This window comes from Dysidea avara, chromosome 3 (assembly GCF_963678975.1).
Source record: "Dysidea avara chromosome 3, odDysAvar1.4, whole genome shotgun sequence".
NCBI classification, from domain to species: Eukaryota; Metazoa; Porifera; class Demospongiae; order Dictyoceratida; family Dysideidae; genus Dysidea; species Dysidea avara.
Window position 1 is genome coordinate 20321577 of NC_089274.1, and position 18961 is coordinate 20340537.

The window sequence follows — 18961 nt, forward strand, 5'->3', positions numbered from 1 at the left end:
TTGTTGAAATGTGAGGTTTTCTTGCTGCACAAAAACATTAGAATATATATGTTATAATTTCAGCTGAAGCAAGGCACAAACAACAGGCTCAAGCAGAGAACAAGACAAATGGTGAAGTGTCTGATCCACTCAAATATCAGACACTTCCACAGCAGGAGCTAGACCAGTCTGATGGTGCAGTACAGCAGCCCAAACTAGCTGAGCAGGTTGTCGTAACTACTAAACTACCTGATAAACTTGTTATACCTGCTGAGCAGGCCACAACTAGTGCAACAAAACCAGCTCAACAGCTTTCTATATTGAATCGACCAAAACGGTCCATAGCTGCCCGAGCACCACGGTACGAAGATGAGTTTGCTCCTATTCAGGCTAAACACTCGAAGGTTGTAAAGAAGTCATCTACACCAACTAACAAACCATCATTGTCTGATTATCATGTGTTCCGCCAAGGAGCTACGCTTTATGTTATTGATCGTGTCACTGGTAAGAAAGAAACAGCAAGCACACTTGGACCCAAGTGGTTAGTATTAAAGCGCCAATTTTTAGAAGGTATAGAATTTTTTGTTTGACTACATGAAGTATGGAACTTTTATTAATAGTTGAAGCAAAACAGAAACAAGAGACTCACAAAACAAATGGTGAAGTATCTGAACCTAGTGATGCAGGACAACACCTTGAACCAGCTGAACAGGCAAGTGCAACTGCAAACCAATTTGACAAGCCTGCTAAACAGGCTACAACCAGTGTGTCAAAACCACCTGAAGCACAAGCTGAGAGCCAGACAAATGGTGAAGTTCCTGAGGCTGTTGAGACAAGTCAGCAGGAGTCAGACCACCCTAGTGATGCAGAGAAGCAGCTTGAACTAGCTGAACAGGCTGATATGACTACTACAAATCGTGATGCACCTTCCTGTGTGCTGGCTGAACAGCCTGACCAACCTCAACAATCACAAACCACCCCAACACTTCATTATGAAGATGGGCTACCTCTTGTCCAACCTAAACAGACAAAGGCCTTGAAGAGGACACACCCTAAGACTAGGAAGCTACCAGAGTTTAAAGTTTGTGTTGTGTGTATGGTCACACATATGTATGGTAGCACATATGGATCCAGTCCAACTTAATTTGTTGTACTTTGCTCTGTTAATCAGCAAGCCATGTGTGTATGGATTATTTTTGAAGTTTTAATTATGCTCAAAAACCTTTGAGCCTTGAACTTGTAGAAACTATTCACACTTTACTTACAGATGTGCACCTAACTCTAGTAGTCTTTTTGTGTGAGCAAGGAATGTACTAGATCCTTTATATAGCTGCTGCACCATAGACTACAGTTGTAAAGTGTTTTATTTTCATTACTTTAGAAACCTATTACAGCACTGAAGCATGAGTGGAAGTCTATGATTGTTAAAGGGTTGCCAGTACAGTGTCGTAACTATGAGAGGTGTCACTTTCAGTGTACATCGCTTACTGACATGGAGTACCATTACATGAAATGTGGAACCGTACGTGTGTAGTCTGTGTGTGTGTGTGTGTGTAGTGTAGAGTTGTTCCAGTCCACCCAACTGTTTAAAAGGGTACCTGGTATTAACTGGGGGAGTAATTGCAAACTGCCTCACATAACAGGCAAGGCGTAGAGCTTTGGGTGCCTACACCTTCACCCTAGAGACATGCACGTGCTACATTCTCCTGCCACCTGGAAGATTTGCTTTCACTGATTTGTAAGTACCTGAGTAGGCCCAGTCTACTGCATAGCCATGATAATTTATACAGCTTTGCTTGTTTCATTGTGTGTGTGCGTGTGTGTGTGTGTGTATAATGCATTGCTTGGTCTTTGTTGTAGAACACTACAGTGTACAATTGCAAGTGTGGAAAGTTTTACTGCAGTAAAGGCAGCTTTGAGCAGCACACATATCGTTGCAGTGAGGTAAGTTGTTAAATAATCACAAAATGTATGTTGTTGCTGTTGATATACTACCAATACCTAGGACCAGCTGTACATAATATCAGCTGTTTAGTGTGGGTGTGTTGATGCTCCACAGGTGTTCAAGTGTAGCCATTGTGGTAAAAATTTTCAAAACTATACCTTCCTGGTCAACCATACTGCTCAATGTCAGATGGCTGCTGGCACGAATGCAGCAGCTAAACTACAAGGGTACCAGGTACAGATGATGCTGTGTTGGTTGTAGTACATTGGAACCTGTTAATGTACCATTGGGTGTGTGTGGGTGTGTGTGGGTGTGTTATGCAGGGTTGTAGTCAGGGCTCAACCCAGAATATTAAGCTGGGGGGGAGCAAGCTACTTCGGATTCTAGGGGAGCCTGGGGGCATGCTCCCAGAAAATTTAGGTGTAAATATACTCAATTTGGTGAAATTTTACTGTGATGCCATTGAATATTGACCATTCGATTATACAACTTTGGGATCAATTAAACGTTTCCATTTCTCAAGGCTTTAGGTATAAAACCGGGGGGGGATAGCTAACCCACCCCCTAGATTAACCCCTGATAGTGTATTTTTAGTAAATAAGTGCTTCCCTGAGAACAATTTTGCTGAGTTATTGGCTTTTTCTGTTGTAGATATCGATGATCACAAAGTTGTTCCACACTTGTCCTGTGTGTAGAGATGTGTTTGTGTCTGCTGATCATTTCTCTCGTCATAAAACTATCATGCACTCCTCTTCATCTTCTATTACTTGGGCTCCCCCAGTAACCACGATTACTGCTGCTGCAACATTGGCACCCGTAACCACATCTACTGTTACCACGGCTGCTGCTATAATATGTACTGCCCCACCTACTGTTACTACTGATGCAAGTGTTAGTATGGATTCCACTGTTACCATGACCCCAACACCTATTACAAATGTCACAACCATGATGACTACTATGGCTTCTGTCATGCCTATGGCTTCCATTTCTATGAGTCCTGTTGTTACCACGACAACTGTTTCAGCCCCACCCTCTATTTCAGATTGTACAATGACTACCACTTCTGAAACAACCTCTGACACTGGTAGCATGATTACTAACACTGCTGTTGCTACTGTTACTACTGCTGCGACCACTGTGATGACTAGTTCAGTTAGCATGACAACTGCCACTCCAGCTGTGAAGACTACCACTGACGATAGTATAATCCTTGATGATGATGATGTTGATGTCCCTGGCTGTGTGCATGAACCACCAGCAAGTGAGTGTAGTGTGTATGTTAACTATCTTACGTGATCTGGTATTGTTGTGTAGCAGTTGATCTGTTGAAGATGACTGAAGAGCAGTATGTAAGTCTGTGTAGGCATAGTACACTGGAACCTGGACACTTGAGGATACCTACATAATCCTAACTTGTCAAAAAATGTCCATATCTCTTGTAAAGGCAGAAACTTTGGTCCCAACAGCATGCATTTTTGTTTTTGTTTTTCATTTTACTTCTGGAAAGGAAGACCTCTTATAGCAGGCCAAACAGTGTTGGTCCCCAAGTGTGTCCACTATAGAGAGTCCCCACTGACCACTTTGTGCATATTCCCAGTGTTATTCGTAAGAGTATACACCCTTTGTTCCATCTGTTCATCTCAGGACTTACTCAAACAAGGCTGGGAGGAAAAGAGCCATACAGGGACAGCTATTGACTGCCCCAACTTCAAGAAATGTTACTACTCCTGCTATACTGCCTCCAGGATGGAGAGACACTTCCTAAACTGTGTACGTGGCAACACCTACGTGTGCCCATGTGGCTACTCGTTCCGTTACAAGTTTGGTTATGTCAGACACAAGTGTCCTTGTAACAGGGTAGGTGTGTTGTAGGTGTGGTTTTTGTATTGTCATTACACCACTATTAGATAATATTCTGTGAACAGTGTGATAAGAAGTATTATAGTAAGGATGGGTATGAACTGCAAGTGAGTCCATCTGTGTGTGTTGTGTGAGTTTAAACAAAGATTCTGTTGTTTTTTTATAACAAACAATAATATATCTTATTCACTGCAGGTAGGGCCACGCCTCTATTATTACTGTGACACTTGCGGTGAATCGTACATCAATCAATTGGATGATCTTGGTAAAAAAGACTTTGTAACTCTTTATGACAAACGTCTACACTGGGCTGCTCTGAAAGATAGCAAAACATTGTCACAGGAACATGATACATCACCAGGACAAACCGCATCAGAGGAAACCACCATGTCACAACAAGGTCATGACATATCACAAGAAGATGATATGATGTACTCTGAAGACATGTCAGTAGAACCCAACTTGTCAGAGGATCATGACATGGCAGGAGAACATGATACAGACCATAGGTTACATGAATGTAATGTGTCAAACGAGGCCGAAGGGCATGACACGTTGCAAGGACAAGATAGATCAAAAGAAGATAGTTTTTCACAAACACAAGAGCTTGATATACCACATGGATGTGACACACACCAAGAAGACAATGCATTAGAAGACCACAACAGGCTACATGGTACATTACAGGGGCATGACACACCAGAACAAAGCAGTTGTCAGGTTTCTTCAGTTGGTGGTCCCCCTTCACAATGTAACTCTCTTGTAAATATTATCTCAACTTCTCAACAGAATTGTTCTGTGATTCCTTCTACATTAGACACTACTCTAACACAGGACTTCCTTCCGTTAGAGGTTACTTCCACAAGTACTCCACAACAAAGCACCCCAGCCTCCTTCCCTTTACATGAGAAAAGAACCAATCTAATTCCTTCTTCACAGGTTACTAACTCTGCTATTATCCCTAGTACCCCTCATAATGGTCACTTAGCTTCCTACACTGGTAATGATTCCGTGTTTTTAGAATGCAATGATAGATTAGAGACCACTGCCAACTCTAATAAATCTTCAGGGGGGACCCCTGGAGAGAACAGTGCCACAGGAGAAAACCCAGGGGAGAGCACTGTCACTGGAGATGGCACTAAGTCCGACAGACGGGCCAGACGGAAGAAGCCTTATAATTTAGACAAGCTTCCTAGTCACCATAGGGTGGGTATATTGAGCACCACAGGAGGTTGGTCATGAAACATCTCAAATCAATATTTCACACCAACACTTTAGTGTATGCTGGGAATTATTGGTAGATGTGTGTCCAAGTACCCTCACAAACCTTTCACCTACCCCAACACAATACATGACTTTCCTAGTTAATGAGCAAATGCTAAATACTTACAATATCAGTGTCAACACTAGACGCTATGGGTACACAACCACTCATATATATTTGGCATATGTCACAGGATTGTACACATGATGTGTGACCAACCTCCTATGGTCTAGTATTGTAAGCTCATGGGAATTATCCCTTTCCCTCCCTTTGCAGTCGATGGTGTTGAGGTTATGGAGGAAAGAATTGAGAGAGAATGGACACCTTGAGTGTCCCATGTACGAGGTTAGCACTGTTGTTAGTATTCACTTGACTAGTAATTGAAATATTGTAATGCATTTACAGAAATAACGTAGTTCAGTTTGTAATTAGACTTATTTCCGATGTATTCCCAATCTGGTAATTACAAATGCAATGCTGTTCCCCAGTACTGTGGCTGCAGACTAAAGACCATAGCAGGGATGCAGCAACATTATCGACTATGTGGTAGTATTCCCTGTCCTCTCTGCAATAAGACATTCACCATAACATCAAAGTTTAATGCACATTACATCATGGAGCACAACAAACCACCTGCTATAGAACAGGTTAGAGGATTCTATGCAATTAATAATGATCTCTATTGTGATAGGCAACCAATAGGAATGTCACATATACAACAAGGTATGAAATTGTAACTAATGGACTGTTTATATAGGAAGTAGGGACGTTTTGCTAGCAAATGAGCCGAAGGAAAGAACATTAAGAACTTTTATCACATGACCAAATTTGTAATGCATGCATAACCCCTAAAATTTTGAAACAACGATTGAAATGGTTTCAGTGTCATAATATAGTGGAACTCAGTTTGAATTTCAGTTTATTTTTGTGTCAATGTTTGTTCTTATTTGTACAGTGAACCCTATTTTTGTAATCAAGGGTACAATAGAAAAAAATCCTCAGGGTAAGGACAAAAATTTGCAACAGTTCTGGCCCAATACGTTTTTAGGATAATACTTCTATTGCAGCAATAAATACTCTTGGTTCCAGCCTGTCTATGATAGAAAGGTTTCACTGTGTTCCTACTTCCTTTATTAGACTCATTATAGTTTTGGCGGGATAAGAATTCAAAATATTTTGGTAATAATTTGGTTACAACTACACGTTGCTGTACTTTTTGTAATGGACCCACTTGTTTGCGTAATTTAATTTACTGGTTAGTGACACACTAGTATCCTAGCCTTTGATGTGACAGCTTCCACTTTCTGCCTCATTGAATTATGTGTAACGTTAATCAAATCTGTGATATCACCACAGTGATTTGTCGTGTTGTAACACAGCTTGTAGCCAATTAGTACATTTTATGTTAAACGATTTGTACTAGACAGTGAACTGAAACCATATGACAGGAGTTGATATGCTCCATTTTTGAATTGTGCTAGACCACCCACAAACAAGACCTAGTGTTACCAAGTGAAGTATTAACACTCAAGAGTGTGAGTTCATGACTACCCTGGAACCTGTTAGAATATGGACACTACTTTTGGACCAACAAAATTTAATAGATTTTGTAGATATCCAGTACTCACAAAGAACCCTATCGATATGTTTACTGACACAAAATGTGATCCCCTCTGCTCTGTCACCATATCAATGATGTCATGTTTATTTGCAGTGGGATTTCCCCTGACTTGGGAGAGGAGTTCAAGGGATACTTGAAGAAGGTCAGGAAAGTAAATGGCCCATTGCCCTTATGGCTCCGGCAGAAGATTGTAAGTCATCAGATGTGTGTTTTGAGTTTTGATAATAATATTTTTTTGTGTTCATTTGTAGCAAGACAGCTTACCAAAGTAAGTTACTCTCCCTGTGAAGAGTTGTTAATTTTAATTGTGGTGTTGTATTATTGTAGTAGAGGGAGTGTGAGTGGCTACATTCCTGTGGCATCCTCAAATACTCCTCAAAGTCACATCTCTCAGCCTGAGCCAAGGTGCTTGTAGTTAGAGACTGGAACCTGTTAATTTGGACACTTGAGGGTGCCTACATTATCCAGACACTTATTTAAAGTCCCAAAATATTCCTTAGTACATAAAGTAACTTGGAAATCAGGACAATCAGAACACTTGATTGGTCCCAAGGTGTCCATATTACACTGGTCTCAGGCTCCCAGCATATAAGATTTTTGGGTTATACAGTGAAGATAATCAGACAGCGACCACCACCACCACTCACACCACTATGACTTCTTCAGCCACACCCACAAAGATTGCAGCAAGGTTAGAATTGGACATGTACACTGTAAATGTTGTAAATGTGAGTTATGATTTTATAGCAATGTTAGCAACAGCAGCAGTCAGGATCAAACTGTGTCTATAGTCAGTTCCACCTCAACCAGTGCTGTAACAATGTAAGCTATTTATTCTCTCTACACCTGTTTTAACCATACCCACTAGTATTACACCGTCAGCTGTGCAGACCTCAGTTGCACCTACTGGTGTTATATCAGCTGCGCAGACCTCAGCCACACCCACTTCATTAACTGTACAGGTCTCAGCTACACCCACCTCATCAACTGCACAGATCTCAGCCACACCCACTTCATCAACTGTACAGATTTCAGCTACACCCACCTCACCAACTGCACATATCTCAGCCACACCCACTTCATCAAGTGTACAGATCTCAGCTACACCCACCACCTCATCAACTGCACAGATCCCAGCCACGCCTACCAATATTGCATCATCAGCTGCACATATCTCAGTCACACCCATCAGTACAACATTAATGAGTGCACCTAACTCAGATACATCCACCAGTATTATATCATCAATTACACAGACCTCAACTACACACACATGTGTTACATCATCAACTACACAGATCTCAGCCAAACCCACCAGTGTTATACTTACGTAAGTCAATTTATTCCTTGTGTAACTTGGAATGTAATTCTGCAGTAGTGACAGCAACCAATCAGTAACCACAACCACATGTACCCCAGCCACACCCATCACTGGCAGTGAAGGTGCACAGCAGGGGGAGGAGCTACCCAGCAGCTCATTGCATGATGAGCAACCTGCCATAGTAAGTGAAATCTGCCATAGTAAGTGATTGTGCATTGTAAAAGCTCTTGTAATTGAACACCTTGGAACCAACCTATATTGTCCTGACTATCGAGGTGTCCAAGTCAGTTTATGTACTAAGGGGTAATTTCTTCATATTCCTCATAAAGGGATTCCACTATATCGCATGCACGCACGCACACACACACACACACACACACACACACACACACACACACACACACACACACACACACACACACACACACACACACACACACACACACACACACACACACACACAAACACACACACAACACACACACACACACACTACATGCTTTCATGGACAATACAGTCTTGTGTTCCTATAGGTGGCTTGGACAGCTGGACAGAAGAGATCATGGTTTGTGCAAAAAAAAATTGTGTGGTAGCCATAATGTCTCTTGTAGTAATGATGATGGTAACAATGGTGATGACACTGAAAAGGTGGCAAAGAAATGCCGGTCTAATCTCCCTCCTGGTGTAAGTATAGTAGCCCACAATAGTACATCATGTTGTACAGTGGACTCTTATGGATGGGGTCACTAAAATAATAGTCACTATAATGAGGTGTGGTCTTAATATTGAGGTTGTGAAGCATACTTTAATTATGTTAGGGACCTACTTTACATGATCCCTATAATGAGGTGATCTTATTAATGATATCACAAAATATACCTTAGTTATGTGTTGGGCCATTATAATGAGGCGGTGACTAAGTGAGGTTTCGTGTAACACAATAACTATATAGTTTACAAACATTCAGATAGAAGCCATGAGGCAGCCGTTTCCTACATTGTCAGATGCTTGGCGTTGAATATTTCTATATTTGGTTGAGAGACAGTTTGTAGCTGCCAGCTAGCCATGTATTGTCCACTTGAGATCAGCTTTCATGTGGGGTTTCATGTTACAGCACAATTTTGTAATAGTTATCATATAATGTACTAGCATTACATGACTAACTAAGTGTTGTATGGGTTGTAACGTGATGAAATGTAGTGGTGAAAATGCTTAATAGAATTATAGTCCATTAGTGCATGTACCGTATGGAGGGAAACTTTGGTGCGGTTAAAATTTGGCGAATAACTACGAATTCGCTTACTTTTCCCCATCCAATTATTTTGGTGGCAAAGAAAATAGCAAACCAAACCTCAATTTTCTACTTGATCAAGGGATAGTGGGCCAGGTATTATGCTAGAGCCAAGCCTGCCTCGACTACCTCACTAGGTAGCTAGTTACTGTACACGTGGTATCCTCCTGGTATCCTCCTGGTATCCTCAAACTTCACCCAGCTTGAAACGGGAGTGACAAGTAGCGAGTCCTACCATATTATTCACTATTCCAGAGGGTGTAGATCTGCTGTCTATATAGTATTACCTTTTAGTTGGTAACTGACTCCAGGCGCCGAACCGCTGAGAGGCGTGGCACTCTAGTTCTCACTTCAGGCACAGCAATTAGTAATCTAATTAATTAAATAGGGCATGCACTTTGCTAACAATTCGCCAACAGTGATATTTTGCTTGATTCGCCAAATTTTCCTCCCTCCAAAGTTTCCCTCCGTACGGTATATGATGAGTGTGTGTGTGTGTATGTGTGTGTGTGTGTGTGTGTGTGTGTGTGTGTGTGTGTGTGTGTGTGTGTGTGTGTGTGTGTGTGTGTGTGTGTGTGTGTGTTTTAGTGAGTGCCTGTCTTTGTTTTCATTGCAGGAAAATCCTTCAACTTCAGAATACACCTGTAACACTTGTGGCAAGAAGTATCAATCTAAGCCCTTTTTCCTTGAGCACGTTGATAATTGTGGGAAGGTAAGAGGTGTAGCTCATTGTGTAGTTCAAGCCTGTTGTCATGGTGATGCATAGATATTATACTACTCAAATTCAATGACCTTTTAAAACTGGTAATGCCTTTTAATAGTTTAGGTAATGTGATGACCTCTGGATTTCTATGCTGTTGTAGCAAGTTTTGTTATTCATTACAACAAAACCTCTCAGTTGATTCTTTGTATTAGAGATGCAATTGAAAAACTTCCATGAAGGATTGGTCCCAAAGGGTATGACTTAACTTCTGAAACTCAAAGCTGAGGTGTGTGCACATGCTGATGGTTCCATGTGACACCCATGTGACATCCTTATGACAAAGCCATTGAACTATTGGCCATGTACTGTATGTGACTAGTATATTGGTCCCTGCCATATGCACATACACATTGTATATAAGCCCAGGGAATCCCCTGAGCCAGATCAAAAAGAGCATTGTGTGCGTGTACGTATACAGTCGTCCCAGGGAAATACACCATAATAGTTCATCCAACCATTCAATAGTTGTCAAATTCTGTGTTGATTGTCACTGTCTTTACCAAAGTACATAAACTGACCTGGAAATCAGAACACTGTTTTGGTTCCAAGTCCCAAAGTATACATACGTGAACATTTAAAAGGAAATATAATTTTTGGTGTATATAGTAATGTATAGTCAGCTACTGCCTGTCTTGTCATCATCAAGTCAAGATAGGTCTTCAGTGACTACCTCAAGTACCATGACAAATTGTAGTGTCTTCCTACAATCATAATTAGTAAATTAGCTACTCAAGGTGCTGCCAGACCTGCGATATTTTGTACACTGTATCTGTCTAAATTGTATAACTTCGTACTAGCTATAATGTCCAACTATTATCTTGTAAATACTTTGCTATGTCACTTTGGGCCAACTGCATTTCATTTCAGTTGCAAAAAATTGTTATTCATATCCTCTGTATGAGGTCTTGTGTTTGTCACATGATGGTCTATGTCAAGTCCTGTGATACAGTGGTGTGTTCATTGTGTAATATGACATCACATAACATTACATAGTGTCTGCATGTGTGTTGCATCCAAATGGTGAATATTATATAGTGTCTGCATGTGTGTTGCATCCAAGTGGTGAGCGTATATGCGTCACAAAGTCACATGGAACCTTTAAGCTAATTATAACCTTAAGATGTTCTTGTAATTTGCCTCTTAAACATTTTTTAAAAGTTGCCTTTGACTAGCTGTTACTGCTAGTAAACTAAATTAGTAGATTTGGTGAGGTTAAGTCTTGTTTCCATCATATAGGGTTAGTACTGTTTGGGAGGTTAGTACATAGACTTTTTACTGCTATATAAAGAGGTTGCCCTTTTCCAAATAATATTGTTATAGACCTGTAAAGTTTAATGGAAGTGTTTGTGTCCATAATAAGGAAGTGTTTGTGTCCATAATAAGGAAGTGTTTGTGTTCTTATTGTGGAGATCTTTAGGAAAGAATTCTATCTTTATTGTAAGTATGTAAGAGATAATAAGTTAGGGAAATTTTCAATGGTGTTCACATTAGTGTGTGTGCGTGCATGCATGCATGCGTGCGTGTGTTTGTTTGGAAGAATAGTCTCTAGTAGTAATAATTATTTGCTGCTATTTTGCCATTTTAGAATCTGTCAGTGATAGTAAGTTGTAAGTAGTTAAAAGTGTAAAGGTTGATTTACAAAGTTATTCTTTGCTAATCATGGCAGGGTGTCACCATGGCAATGTGTACATTGTTGTTCTTTGGACAGGTGGCATATAAAGTATTGGACCTTCTATAGTACAGTGTGCATGTGATAACCATGTTCAAGCCACAAGTGTAAAAAATGTACACAAATTGTTGCATGGTGCATGCAGGGCAATCGTACTAGTGTTGTGTTGTCAACTTTGTGTTGACAAATGTGAGATTAAAAAGTTTGGGTGTAGGGTAGCTTGTCAATGTGTGCTGACTGTGTGACTGTAATACCCTCAGGGGAGGGTGGACATGATCACACATTTTGTTGTGTTACTATTTTAACACATACTAAATATTTGTGGTTATTATTCTCTAGTATGGAATAGTCATCTTTTGTCTAACTTTAGACTAGTATGTGGAACCTGTTAATGTGGACAATCAAGACCAAGAGTTAATAATAATATCCCCAGTACATGAACTGATCTGGTAAATCAAGATACCTTGATAATCAGGATATTTTTGGTGGTCACACATATTTATAGTGTACAGGTTCTGGTATACTGCAAAAAGCCTTTGCATGTATATTGTAATAGCTAGTATAGCTGCAATTTTACAAGCCATATCCAGAGGTCAAATCATAGCTCCCAGAGCTTTCTCAGGCCAATATAGTCCTGGGGAATCCCCTGTAATAGTCCAATAGTAAAACATCACATGACCAGGACACTTGTCTATGGTCCAGTTTGTATTAGTGTACACACATTCAGACCTTTGAGATAAGGTCACCTCTCTGGTAAGGACTCCTGTTGATAGTCTTTGTATCAGTACACCTCACTAATGTGGACACTCCCCATAACCACATCATAGGCGTACAGTGTAATGAATCAATACATGTAAGTGCATCTTATCTGGCTATTCTGGGAAACTTCATGACACCAATAAATCATTCCATTGTGACATGTGTTATGTTAAATTCTTCACTGTGTAGTTGTGTCCTTATTAGGTTTTAGCTACCCATTTGGATCATTCTCATCATGTACTACATGGAGTATGTCATGTGACCCTGTTGCCACAAATGACCCACTTGATGATACTGTGGGCTAAAAATAGTTACATTGTTGCTTGTATAATCATAGATACTGTTGTCATAGTGTTGTTGTTCTGTTGCTATGATGTAGGAGTGGCGGTGCCAGACATGTAAACAACAGTTTACCTCCAAATCTCGGCTAAAGACACATGAAGAGGGATGTAAATTGGTGGGTGTTGATTTTACGTGTGTATACTTGTGTTGTACAGTTTGTAAAACAAGGTGTTGTAATCACAGGTCCAGTTGTTGTGTATGCTGCTCTTAGGTGGGTCTTCATGTGCCCACGACTATACCTGTGAGACATGGTACAACCTCCTACAAATTATTAGCGCTCAAAGCAGTAGCTGAGATGTACATAAATGCTTATTATAGTGTAGTGTGACTCATGTATATTGCATTTCTATCATTTAGAACTTGCGATGTAGATTTTGTGGTCGTCGTTTCATGATAAAGCATCATGTTGCGGAGCATGAGGCACGGTGTGAAGTGGTGAGTATTCAGTGATAGTTGTGACCCATTGTCTTACTCCACATTAAGACCAGCACTGTGGAGTCCATTTGTCAATTGTGACATTAACAATACTTGTATTCCATAGACCTATTATATGCATTTTGAAATGGAACCTGTTAACGTGGACACTTGAGAACACCTTGTGTTTTTGTTACAGATGTCACAGTGTAAAGCATGTGGTCGAGAATTCCGCAGTCAAAGTGGGTTACAGAACCACCAGACACGCTGTACTAAGGTGTGTGTATCTGTCTGTCCATGTTACATGTGTCTGTGTGTGCGTGCGTATGGTGTTTGCGTGTGTTTGTCTGTCTAGATCTTAGCTCATTCCAGTACAGTGCCTGGTACTATCCACATCTAATAGTAACTATTACAAATAGATGAATAAGTGTTTAGTGATTAGATCAATATCACTTCCTACCGTATAGCGGGTTTTTATTGTGAGGACTTTAATGTTGCGATTTGGGCACTTTGCAATATTAAAATTCGCGACATATTTTATCACGTGGAGTTTTGTTGATCGTGAGTTTTTACCAGGTGCTTGTTTATGTAGATAACAGCTGATTGTTTATAACTGCTCAATCAGTGTGCTCGTTCCCCTACACAACAAGTGTTTCTTTACCAAACATAGCTGAAGATGGCTGCCCTACCCGTTTCCTGGAGAACTTCAGGCGCCTGCACCAATTCATTGTGGATACAAACATAGATACAAAGAAACACGGCTAACATGACAAAATTCCACTGCTTTCCATCTCGTATGCAAACACTTATTACAACGAGTAATCACCTCGCAAGATTAAGTGTTGCGTGATTTTATTTTCGCAGGTAAATTTGTCCGCGAGAAAAACCCGCTATATGGTATTCCAGTAAGCCTTAATTGTACCATTTTTTACCTGGTATGTGAAACTAATTAACAGTGCATTGCTATTTAAAAAAAATGAAAGTTGGGTTGTCTTGAAGGCCAAAGGGTGTTTGTTTGTTTTTTTTGTTAGAAGATAGTTTGGTTTGTTCTCATAGGAGCTTGGTCATGTGTCTCATCAAGTATCTCTTATCATAGTTCAACCCTTTTATACCATCTCAGTACCAAGTGTTCTAATGTGTGCCGTGTCATATGTGTCCCAGAGATCTGCTTCAGCCACCCCAACACAATCACCTATATAGCCAAGAAACACAGCAGTAATGATTGTCGATTCCAGGCACTGTGTCTTAGTTGTGATCACACTTTCAGACTTCTGACCTTAATAGAGTTAGAGGCTAGGGGATTACCCGGTTGTGTTGTTACAGGCAGGGGGGTTACCCTACTACTTTTGTGAGAAGTGTGGGAAGGTGTATTTGACACAAGATGAACTGGTAGAGCATCACTCTGCCACACATAACAAGACACCACAGCAACCACAATTCAGCCAATCAGGAGGCCCTGCAGAGAATTCTATCAATCAGGGCATAACACAAGGTGACGAAGATACGTCAGTGAATGGCCCAAGCCCAAGTGGGGAAGAAGCTCTCGCCATGGGTGAGGTTGTGTCGAACAAGAATGGCAGTTTCTCGATGGATGGAGACTTGGAACACAACAGGAGACAGGTGAGCAGTATCTGTTGCTAGAGACTGGTGAAATGTGGCGTTGTTATGGTAGCTGGAGATGAGACTGATGTTTAGTTACTGGAGGGCAGAGCTACAATTGAATGGTTGCATACGATGTCCAATGTACAAGGTAGGCTGTGTAATGTCAGTGTAATGTCAGTGTAATGTCAGTGTAATGTCAGTGTAATGTCAGTGTAATGTCAGTGTAATGTCAGTGTAATGTTGGGACACGGCTTACATACTACTATCAAAATATTTGCACCCTTGATCCTTCAAATTATAACAAAACCCTCTAATTCTATGTTGGCTTTATATAAATTCCCATAACTTGATAATCATTAACACATAACTCACAATGAATCATACATTGTCATGTCTGGTGAACATGTCTTGTAATATGCTGCTTAGAAAGTAGAGTTATTAAACAGTAACAGGTTGTATGATATCAGTCAGAAGTCCGTGAGGGTATTATTAGGGACTACCCCTTGGACTGTGTCCACCTTTGTTGCCGTGTGTTATTGTATAATGGAACTAGACTTGTTAAATTATGGAGGTTTTTCCTAAATTCAGGAAGTGCGTAATACAAATATTCACATACTTATTGTCACATCTCTATCTATCAACTAATTCTGATAGATCACACTCATCACAGTATGTTGTAGCAAAAACAACCGATTAAAACTTTGCGTAGTTACACAGTGTCTGTTATGTAGTGATACATTGATACAGTATATATTTGATACTATGACATAGATACTACATACATTCGCTGTGTTTGGAATGGAATTATGAATTATTGTGCTGCCGAAGCCACATAGGCTTAACATTTCCAAATATATATAGATATTGTTTTCCTGTAAGAAAACCTAACATATAATACACTTTGTGTATTGCAATATATTGAGGACAATATATCAAATCCCCAGTTGGTATTGCTTAGTATTGCAAGCTTTCCTCCTTTATCCTAACAATGTCCTAGTATTTCCCATAAATATAAGGGAAACATGTACTGAAACTGTGTGGTGTATTTACAACAAGTGGAATGGGGAAATAAAACACTGTTGATGATCGATCATAAGCGTGACAAAATAGTCATTAACTGTTTGTTTTACGATTAAACTATAGACATGTGCTGGATAGAGATTTGAGTTCTTAAGATAAATATTCAGACAAGTAGTACCTTATGGTATAACACTGTTTACTCATTTATATGACTAAAGTGTTCAAACTGAATACAGCACTTCTTGTTGCTTTGCCTCATGCATGCCTCAGACTTGCAAACTGGTGCCATATTTCATACAGCAATGCTTTATCTAGTACATGTTGTGTTATTATGTATGTTGTGTAGTTCTGCGGCTGTGAGTGTAACTCAGTGAATGGTATGAGGTACCACTACACTCGGTGTGGTACCGTTGCATGTCCTTGTTGTGACCGGACATTTACTACAATCGGAAGGTTCCATACTCACTTCATGGATAGCCACAAGGGGCAGGTAGGTGTGACATCATCACTGTGATGATTTCATCATGATGACATCACAGTTACAGGCAAATAAACGTTTTCTTGATAATCGTATCAAGAAAGTGGTCCCTAGCAAAGAGTGAGCTATGTGTCCATGTTGGTGTCTGTATATTCTAGTAATCTTTTAGTATACAAGATGTTGCTGCTAAGGTTGTTAAGGATGCCATTGCTGCTAAGGTTGTTAAGGATGCCGTTGCTGTTGCCAACGATGAGGTGTTGGTCTCCAGAAGGGAGAAATACAAGTATGTATTTTACTAAATAAGGGAAAGTTTGAGGGAATTTAGTATCTGTGTTGTAAGCAAATGGACATTGCATATACTACTCTACAACAATAGTTGTTTCTCAATGGCATCATTTGAATTCATGTTTATTGGCAGACTAAGTCCCTAAACATTTCACTATTGATGGCATAACTCTTTTGTATACATTGTCTAGGAATAAAGTACAGCCCAGTCCATCTAAATGCTCCAATACTAAGCCAAGTGTCACTAAATCCAAGCGCTCGGCTAGCAAGAGAGTAGCTGTGGATCAATATCAAGACAGTCATGATGCTATCAATGATCTAGATGACATCAGCAATCAAGATTATGAAGTCAGCAATCAAGACTGGTCAGCTCCCGATCATAAGTGGCAAACACGCAGCAGAACCACAAAGGCTTACCGTCAGGATTGGGGTCGGCTTGCACCAAAAAATAAGGAGTCTTATACAGCATCAACATCATCAGCAGCTCGTATCCGTCCGTGGTTGAAACACAAGACAACCTCAAGGGTAAAACAGGTACGGCTTCAAGCAAGCCGAAAACGACAAGCTGAAGAATTGGCTCAGAAAAGGCATGCTGAAGAAAAAGAAGTTCAAAAGAAGTTAGCCCAAGCAAAGCAAGCTCAAGCAAAGCGAGCTCAAGCAAGAGAGAAGGTGACCCAAGGCCAGGAGAAACTAGGTAATGCTAACCGAGTTAAAGAGAGGTTGCTGCAAGAGAAGTTGATGCAAGAGAAGTTGAATGCTCAAAAGACACTAACCCAACCTCATCCTCCAGTAAGTGTGCCATACCATCTGGCCTCTCCAATACAATCAGCTAGTGCCTTACCTACCATCCAACAGCAGTCTGCTGGCAGGTTAGTAATAGTTGTATACTGGAACCTGTATAAAATATATATGGATACCTTGTTGTGTAATATGGACACTTTGTTACTGTCGTCCTGGTTTGTACTAAGAGATACTTTGGTAACAAGTGCCTGGATTAGGTAGGTGTTGTCAAGTGAACACATTAACAGTTTCCAGTGTATCAGCTAGTCAGGGAAGGGTGTATGTTGTGTGTAGGAAGTTTGATAAAGTTCACTGGGCGAATCCTTTACTGTTGCAGTCTATTGCACACTTGCACAACAAAATATTTCATGGTAATTGAATGAAGCTTTACGATTGTTGTCATTGTTTGTAGTGTTTGGAGGCAAAATTTCCCAGTTCTTTGTTTTGTCTGGAGGAGCTTCCCCTGCATGCTACTGGATAATTATTTGTGGTCTAGAGACTTTATGGATTTCTTAAAACCCTCTCATGCTCTAAATGCCACATTTGGGTAGAACACCTACCCAGTTTCCTAGAAGATGGTTGGCTGAATTACATAAATGCTTGCTAGTGCAGGTTTATAAACAAATCACTAGGTGTCTTTAGTTTACCAAACAACCGCCCAAACATGGTCCTTGCTTCATGCTAGTTGGCTACATGTGCTGTGAAGCTTGGCTAATTTGTTGGTACAGTCTATACAATTGAACACAACCTTCATGCAACACACAGTAGTATTTCTGAGAATCTTCAGAGAATGAAGTAGTACTCAATCTTGTTTTGCTCCTCTCTGTAGCTCACGCGCCTACTTCACTAAAGTGTTGTATGCACGATTGAAGGCACAGTTAGATGGTGTGCCGGTGTCTAATGATTTTCCTCCAGAGCCCCCAACCAGGTCCCCAATCTTACAAGCCACTCCAATCTCACCAGAATTGCTCCAGCAATCCTCACAGGTTAGTAAGTTGAGTTGTGTTAGTAGTCACGTCTCATACACTTTACAGAAGACATCGCCTTTGCACCTTCCTCTGATTTTACGACGTTCTCAACCCACACCAACCTCTACACAACCTTTACAACAGGCAAGTGTAGTAGGGATGTATCCCTCTGTATTACTCAATGTGGTACAGAATGCAATCCCTGCATCACAATTGTCTCCACTCGTATACCCACGGTACCCACCCTACATCTCATTGGTAAGATTTGTATTGTTGTGGGCATGTGTGTATTAGTTACTTTGTCACAGCAAAGAGCACCATCACAGGAAGGAGCTCCGCCACAGGAAGGAACTTTGTCAGGAGTTAACGATACGATGGAGGATTCTCCACAGTCTGCACACACCTCACCAGCTACTGTATCAGATGATGAACATCCACCTGCCCTGACTGTCCCTTCTCCAAGTTTGGAAGGGTACGCTATGGAAGAGGTCAACATTAATGTACAAGCCAATATCAATAGGTAAGGCATCATTCATGCTCTAGTTGAGGCCCATGTTATGATATTGGTGTTAGTGTGTTGGTCTCCTTTTCTCATAT

The 18961-nt window shown here is 40.5% G+C and overlaps 1 protein-coding gene across 4 annotated transcripts in view; it reads left to right on the plus strand.

Annotated features, from left to right (window-relative positions):
- The window catches only part of LOC136250004 (mucin-4-like), a 45739-nt gene that overhangs the window by 300 nt on the left and 26478 nt on the right, over nt 1-18961 (plus strand). Inside the window, exons 2-38 of one of the 4 annotated variants that reach the window (XM_066042159.1) lie at nt 64-206; nt 258-549; nt 600-1060; nt 1361-1501; nt 1840-1923; nt 2039-2158; nt 2576-3188; nt 3242-3276; nt 3572-3784; nt 3835-3894; nt 3983-4993; nt 5328-5396; nt 5540-5698; nt 5743-5774; nt 6766-6862; nt 6924-6940; nt 7000-7077; nt 7283-7363; nt 7420-7494; nt 7541-8002; nt 8048-8174; nt 8527-8558; nt 8605-8677; nt 9901-9996; nt 12855-12932; nt 13175-13252; nt 13431-13508; nt 14555-14851; nt 14904-14981; nt 16200-16343; nt 16393-16451; nt 16501-16614; nt 16808-17485; nt 18226-18382; nt 18431-18508; nt 18557-18622; nt 18673-18884. In XM_066042159.1, the coding sequence (XP_065898231.1) occupies nt 64-206; nt 258-549; nt 600-1060; nt 1361-1501; nt 1840-1923; nt 2039-2158; nt 2576-3188; nt 3242-3276; nt 3572-3784; nt 3835-3894; nt 3983-4993; nt 5328-5396; nt 5540-5698; nt 5743-5774; nt 6766-6862; nt 6924-6940; nt 7000-7077; nt 7283-7363; nt 7420-7494; nt 7541-8002; nt 8048-8174; nt 8527-8558; nt 8605-8677; nt 9901-9996; nt 12855-12932; nt 13175-13252; nt 13431-13508; nt 14555-14851; nt 14904-14981; nt 16200-16343; nt 16393-16451; nt 16501-16614; nt 16808-17485; nt 18226-18382; nt 18431-18508; nt 18557-18622; nt 18673-18884 (6688 nt within the window). Of the gene's footprint in view, nt 1-63; nt 550-599; nt 1061-1360; nt 1502-1839; nt 1924-2038; nt 2159-2575; nt 3189-3241; nt 3277-3571; nt 3785-3834; nt 3895-3982; nt 4994-5327; nt 5397-5539; nt 5699-5742; nt 5775-6765; nt 6863-6923; nt 6941-6999; nt 7078-7282; nt 7364-7419; nt 7495-7540; nt 8003-8047; nt 8175-8526; nt 8559-8604; nt 8678-9900; nt 9997-12854; nt 12933-13174; nt 13253-13430; nt 13509-14554; nt 14852-14903; nt 14982-16199; nt 16344-16392; nt 16452-16500; nt 16615-16807; nt 17486-18225; nt 18383-18430; nt 18509-18556; nt 18623-18672; nt 18885-18961 lie in introns of all 4 variants that reach the window. The other 3 variants (XM_066042155.1, XM_066042158.1, XM_066042157.1) reach the window with 3 other exon arrangements.